The 6,907-nt window shown below is 47.4% G+C and overlaps 1 protein-coding gene across 1 annotated transcript; it reads right to left on the reverse strand.

Moving 5' to 3' along the window:
* Positions 1–1,683: 1,683 nt before the first annotated feature.
* Positions 1,684–6,508, reverse strand: LOC128422647 (secreted frizzled-related protein 2-like). The gene is made up of 4 exons (XM_053406926.1): positions 5,702–6,508; positions 5,281–5,450; positions 3,310–3,402; positions 1,684–3,155 (listed from the first exon to the last, which is right to left on the reverse strand). The coding sequence occupies exons 1-4, from the start codon at positions 5,974–5,976 to the stop codon at positions 2,845–2,847; spliced, it is 849 nt and encodes a 282-aa protein (XP_053262901.1). The 5' UTR covers positions 5,977–6,508; the 3' UTR covers positions 1,684–2,844.
* Positions 6,509–6,907: the final 399 nt, after the last annotated feature.

Below are 6,907 nucleotides of genomic sequence, written 5' to 3' on the forward strand. Positions count from 1 at the left end.
GATAAATAGGGACCGCTTACTAGCGGGAAGGTAAACGGCGTTTCCATGTGCGGCTCTGGCTCGCCAGAGCAGCGATGTCACGCTGGCCACGTGACCCGGAAGTGTCTCCGGACAGCGCTGGCCCCCGGCCTCTTGAGTGAGATGGGCGCACAACCCTAGAGTCTGTCAAGACTGGCCCGTACGGGCAGGGGTACCTTTACCTTTACCTTATATTGATTATTGCTTTCATTTTATGGATCAATGGTCTCGTTAGATAGTAAAATCCATGTTAAATTGCTGTATTAGGGGTTGTTTTTAAAAGTCTGGAACGGATTAGTCTATTTTGCATTACTTTCTATGGGAAAGCGCGCCTTGGTTTTAGAACGCTTTGGTTTTGGAACTGACTTCTGGAACGGGTTAAATTTGAGAACCAAGGTACCACTGCATATAGTTTTAAAGTCCTGTACACAACTTTTAGAGTATACTTGTGGAACAATATTGCTATTTATTTCCCCCTCAAACTTCATATAAGCAGACGTAGTCAACATGGTTGACTTTGTTGGCCAAGGATCACATACCTCAGAGGAAGGGTTTGCATATAAATAGTGTGCTGGGCCCAGAAGACCTGAGCATTGCTCCTAAGAGCAGCAGAGCATTAATGCCATAAATGCCAACCACAAAGCAATGTAAAGGTAAAGGGACCCCTGACCATTAGGTCCAGTTGCGACCGACTCTGGGGTTGTGGCGCTCATCTTGCTTTACTGGCCGAGGGAGCCGGCATACAGCTTCCGGGTCATGTGGCCAGCATGACTAAGCCGCTTCTGACGAACTAGAGCAGTGCAAGGAAACACCGTTTACCTTCCCACCGCAGCGGTACCTATTTATCTACTTGCACTTTGACGTGCTTTCGAACTGCTAGGTTGGCAGGAGCAGGGACCAAGCAACGGGAGCTCACCCCGTGGCGGGGATGTGAACCTCCGACCTTCTGAACAGTAAGTACTAGGCTCTGTGGTTTAACCCACAGCGCCACCCGCGTCCCTTTACAAAGCAATGTAAGGGGTGCTAATGCCACTCAGATGACATTCTGAATCCCTTCCAGCCCCTGAACACTTTTCTTCCATGTGATCCTCCCTCTCCGCACCCCTAAAAAAGGGGAAAAGCTTATGGGTAGGCAAACTAAGGCCCGGGGGCCGGATCCGGCCCAATCGCCTTCTATATCCGGCCCGCGGACGGTCCAGGAATCAGCTTGTTTTTACATGAGTAGAATGTGCCCTTTGATTTAAAATGCATCTCTGAGTGATTTGTGGGGCATAGGAATTTGTTCATATTTTTTTTTTCAAAATATAGTCTGGCCCCCCACAAGGTCTGAGGGACAGTGGACTGGTCCCCTGCTGAAAAAGTTTGCTGACCCCTGGTTTAGGTAGACACAAATTGCATTTAGCCAATGGTGGTGGTATGCATAAATTGTAAATGCCAGCAAAATCACACGTGTGATTAAATCCAAAGAAATCCAGACACCTAAATCTAAAGAAGACCTCTTTAGGCTTGATGCATTTTATCAGTAATTTTATTATAGTTTTCTAAATATTATACAATATGATACAACCAAATGTTCTGAAGGCTTGACGTCTTGCCACAAGCAACTGCAACTAAAGTCACACCAGATACTTGTAGCACTTTAAGCACCACAGCTTCCCCCCAGAGAACCATAGCTGAACCCCAGCAGAGCTAAAATTCCCAGCACCCTTAGCAAACTGCAGTTCCCAGAATCCTTTGGCGGAAGTGTTGTGCTTTTAAATATATAACGTGGATGCGATCCCATGGAAAATATTCAGAGTCCACAGCACAAGCAGACATTTATATCTGTTCTATCGCACTTCAGAAAGAGGTAAGGCTTGATGTTTGGTTTATGATACACTTGGATTTTACAAGACACCTTTGCCCTGATCCATTGCACGTATTATTCCAGGAATGGGAGCTCCAAATATGTGCACAGCCTAAGCCGTCCTGACACAACTTCTCCATACATTTCAAAAAGGAACATATTCATATGCCTTCCGTTCTATATTAGCTCCAGTGCCAGATTTACGTATAAGCTAAACAAGCTATAGCTTAGGGCTTCACTCTCTTGGGGGCCCCAAAAAAATTAAAGGAAAAAAACCTAGATGTACATTTCCAAAATATAAGATAAAAAACAAATAAAATAAAACCTACATACAGCAACAGCGTTTTGTGTTGTGTAGGCTCCTATGATGTAAGTAATGGGCCCCGCCTGCTAGCCTGCTCCCTAAAATATCACTGGTTTGCTCATTTCTATATACAGTGGTACCTCGGGTTAAGTACTTAATTCGTTCAGGAGATCTGTACTTAACCTGAAACTGTTCTTAACCTGAAGCACCACTTTAGTTAATGGGGCCTCCTGCTGCTGCCGCGCCGCCGGAGCACGATTTCTGTTCTCATCCTGAAGCAAAGTTCTTAACCCGAGGTACTATTTCTGGGTTAGCAGAGTCTGTAACCTGAAGTGTATGTAACCCGAGGTACCACTGTATAGGGTGCCTACATTCTGCATGGACTGGTTGCATGGCAACACGTGCAAATGGCTTTAGATACCTATTAGGTCCATAAATTACCATATAGCATATATTCAACACAAAAAACAGCGACCATTTGTTGTTGACAAAGGACAGCTGGACATAGAAAGGGCCCCATGACTTTCCATAGCTTAGGGCCTCATCAAACCTAAATCTGGCCCCGATTAGCTCCCTCCATTGAAGTGAATGGGCCTGCTGAGAATATGCTGGGCCTTTGCTTGTGCTCTTGGATCAGCGGAGAATTCACGAATGCTGGAAGCTGGATAATGAAGAGTTAAGTGCATTTGCGTTGCTTCAGTTTCTGCGTTGCCAGGGTCAACCTGTAATCCCATTTCTGCCAGTGATACACTTGGTTGACAACGATGTTCATTTCCTCTGTGGTCCCCACAATAAGATACACCTTGGGACGGTGGGCATGAACCAGTTGCCGAGTACAGTTTTCGTTGATCAGAAACCACTGCTTAATCACACTGCGAGCATCGAAAGGCAAGAGCGACCCCTGGTTAATGAATTCCACCTGGCAGTCAATGTCATATTCTGGAGCGCCGAAGGCAGGTCGTTTCCTGGACAGTTTCACCTTTGCGGCTGCAAAGAGAGAAAGAAAAATTGTGTGTGTGTGTGTGTGTGTGTGTGTAGCTTCTCCTGTATTAATACAGCAAATAAGAGAGAAGATGTCGTAGAATCTAGCAAGCCCCATCGCAGGGATGCCTCCATCCTAATTGTGCCAATAATAACTTACCAAAATTGCCGATACAAAAAATGTCCAGCACTTTCCGGCGCGTCAAGAGCTCATCAATGGCCGGGCAAGTCTGGCAGATAGGCTTGGGAAAGGCTGGCGGTTAAGAGAAGAAAAATCCAATTTGTCACGGGGGCATGCACTTGATTCCCACAGAAAATAAACCTGTCATGTCTGGAGATCTCCCGGAGAATTCTGAGACATTTTTTTGACAACTTGGAAGATAAAGCTGAGCTCGGGGCTCTGTATATTATAGGATAAGCCCTTAGAATCATAGAATTGTAGAGTTGGAAGGGACCATGAGGGTCAATCTAGTCTGACCCCTTGCAGTGCAGGAATTTTTGGTCTAATGGGATCGAACCCATTGCCCTGAGATTAAGAAGCTCATGTTCTGCCGACAAAGCTATTCCAGTCAGATAGAACGCTTCAGCAGGATGCCGTATATGCCAATTGTTATATCTTAGGAATTATATCCAATATCAGAATTCTTTTTTTTTTTTTAGATTAAAAGGCTTTTATTTTATTTATTTTTATTATTTCGAAAAAGTAACAATCATAAATAAATAAGAATAAAAAATGTGCACCCCACCACCAAGACCATTCCATTGTAACTATCCAACCTCCCAAAATTTCAACACCTCCTGCGATGGTTTGATCCCTTTTCGTTTTAACAGTACAGTGGTACCTCGGGTTAAGTACTTAATTCGTTCCGGAGGTCCATACTTACCGTAACCTGAAACTGTTCTTAAAGCACCACTTTAGCTAATGGGGCCTCCTGCTGCTGCCACGCGATTTCTGTTCTCATCCTGAAGCAAAGTTCTTAACCTGAAGCACTATTTCTGGGTTAGCGGAGTCTATAACCTGAAGCGTATGTAACCTGAAGTGTATGTAACCCGAGCTACCACTATACAAATTCTACAAACACCCACCATATCTCCTCAAAATAATTTCTGCTGTGTATTCCCCGTCTTACCTTAACGGCACATGTTAATTTATCATTTGTAGCTATATCCCACACCTCTTTATGCTATTCTCCTATTTTATATTCTGCTTGCCCCTTCCACTTCCTGGCTATCGTAATTCGTGCAGCTGTCAATAAATTTGTGAGCAAGTCCTTCCCAGCCTGTGAACCTTCCACCCCACCGTAAATGAATAATAATGCTACCTCTGGACTTTTGGCCAGCTTTAACCCAGTGATTTCCAACATTACAGTTCTAACCATGTATATTCTACACATAAGTAAGTTCCATTAAATCCAGTGGAGCTTTCTCCCAGGTAAGTGAGGTTGAATCCTGACAAGACAGAAGTACTGTTTTGGGGGACAGGGGGCGGGTGGGTGTGGGGGACTCCCTGGTCCTGAATGGGGTAACTGTGCCCTTGAAGGACCAGGTGCGCAGCCTGGGAGTCATTTTGGACGCACAGCTGTCCATGGAGGTGCAGGTCAATTCTGTGTCCAGGGCGGCTGTCTACCAGCTCCATCTGGTGCGCAGGCTGAGATCCTGCCTGCCCGCAGACTGTCTCGCCAGAGTGGTCCATGCTCTGGTTAACTCCCACTTGGACTACTGCAATGCGCTCTACGTGGGGCTACCTTTGAAGGTGACCCGGAAAGTGGGAGAGCACATTTTTTAAAAATTGTAAAATGAAATTTTAAAATGCAACAGAAAGCTAGCAAGCAAGAACAGAGAGGATGAGACTAGACCCACTCTCTCTAGGACAGGTGGTGCTGCCAGACTGCTGTGGGTCTGGGAACCTCAAAAGGTAGGCTATGAAGGTACCAGTGTGTGAAACAATGGCATCTGGTGCCCATTAAAACTGGCAGCACAGAAGGCAGGGAGGCTATCAGTAAGCAGAGCCACAGCAAGAGACAACCAATTCTACTTTTGACCCCCTTCTGAGTTCTGCAAGGGCAACAATGAGGACAAGCCTAGACCCCTCGCAAGTACATGCAACCCAAACCCCCATATAAAGCTGTACCTCCGAGACCACGCTTAACTTCTTTGCCGAGGGATGCAAGACACGTGTCCTCATCTGCGGGGAACCGATCGCAGTCCAAACTGCTGGGCCAGGCGCGTCCTTGGCATTGCAAGACGGGGGCGCAGCTGTCGCGGACCGCAACGCACATGCTTCTGCAAGGCTGGATGAAACTGTCGGGGAAGCAGGGCAGCTCTTAGGAGCAAAACACGCAGGCACGCCGCGCACGTCTGAAAGGGCAGCGAGGGGGGCCGCCCGCCGGAGAGACGGCTTCGAGGAAGAAGAAGAGGCCTTCCTTCCCCATTTCCTCCCCAAGTCGAGGGCAGCCACCAGCCGTGCTGTCTGCGCCCCTCTCCCCACCGGACTCGCATCTCTCGAGTTGAACGTGTGAACGGCCCACGCGGGTCCGGCCGCGGGTACTCACGTGTCCAAGCACACGGGTGCGAAGAGCGAGCAGAGGAAGATCCCCGCGTGCGGGTGGCAGCCGGTGCTGACGAGGCGCTGCCACGCGGCGGCTTTCCCCACGACCTCGGGCAAACCGACGTGACCCAGCAGGTTGGGCAGCCTCATCTCCGAGTAGCCGATGTCGTGGCACATGGCCATGTCCGTGGGGATGGAGACGCACTTGGTGGATAAGCCCAGGTCCAGCCCCGCCGCCCGGCGCAGGGCCAAGGCCAGCAGGACCGCCGCGGGGAGCATCGCTGGCGCCTCCGTAACGTGAGGATGCCTCGTAGAGTCAAAGGTCTCTGCAGATCTGAGCAAAGGTCAGGGTGTGGGGCGCTTTATATCTGCACGACCCCCACCCACCAACCCCCAGGGCTCTGCTCCTTTTATCTGATGGAAACCCCCAAGGGGAAAAAAAGGTGTTTGATTATAGCCCATTTAAGTGTTTTGATGGGATTAGTGGTTCCCAAAGGGTGTGAATGGCAAAGAAACATTTAAACATTTCAGTGCGTCAAGAACAGAAAAGAGAAGCTGCTCAAACCTGAAGACCTCTTGGCCAAAGCGCCTTTATAATTCTTGATTCTTTTACAGTGAGATGTTGCCAATGACTGACCTGAATGTCTTATGTATTCTAAAGAGGAAATCCTTCCTTTTTTAAAAAAATGGTGGAATAAACCTGCATTGTTTTTTATTGGACAGTTTGGTTTTTAAATGAACTGATGGAGTACGACGGCCACCCAAAAACAACAGGCGTTTGATTGGACTGCTGCTAAGGAGGGTGATATTCGAAGAGGGGTGGGAAGAAAAAATGGGGTTCTGCCTTCTGCACTTCGGGGTCTCTGGTTTTTGCTAGCTGTGGATGGCAAGCTGCTTCTCAGACCTTCCTAGTTTGCAACTTGGTCCATTTTTAACAAAACAGTTCATATAGATGCTCTTACGTGTCTTCATTTTTAAATAAAATGCGGTCAGCTGCAGGGGGAAAACAAGAGAGAAAGGCTTCTTTGTGTTGAAGAGAGTTTGTCTCAAATTAGACCTAATCTTCTTCTTCTTCTCTGGCGATCACTTGTAGCTTGTAAGATTGTCTTCCATGAAAACGATCTCAACAATGAGTCCGTAAGTGACTGTGGAGGCCAATTCTGGATCCACACGTCCTTCCACAGTGGGGACATAGGTTTCCGGGTGGGAG

The sequence above is a fragment of the Podarcis raffonei genome, chromosome 10 (assembly GCF_027172205.1).
Source record: "Podarcis raffonei isolate rPodRaf1 chromosome 10, rPodRaf1.pri, whole genome shotgun sequence".
Taxonomy (NCBI): Eukaryota; Metazoa; Chordata; class Lepidosauria; order Squamata; family Lacertidae; genus Podarcis; species Podarcis raffonei.

Coding starts and splice junctions, on each gene's coding strand:
- LOC128422647 (XM_053406926.1), bottom strand. CDS start 5,976: ATGCTCCCCGCGGCGGTCCTGCTGGCCTTGGCCCTGCGCCGGGCGGCG. Junction 5,451..5,701: donor GCACCCGTGTGCTTGGACAC/GTGAGTACCCGC, acceptor CTTCCCCGACAG/TTTCATCCAGCCTTGCAGAA. Junction 3,403..5,280: donor AGTTAAGCGTGGTCTCGGAG/GTACAGCTTTAT, acceptor CTTAACCGCCAG/CCTTTCCCAAGCCTATCTGC.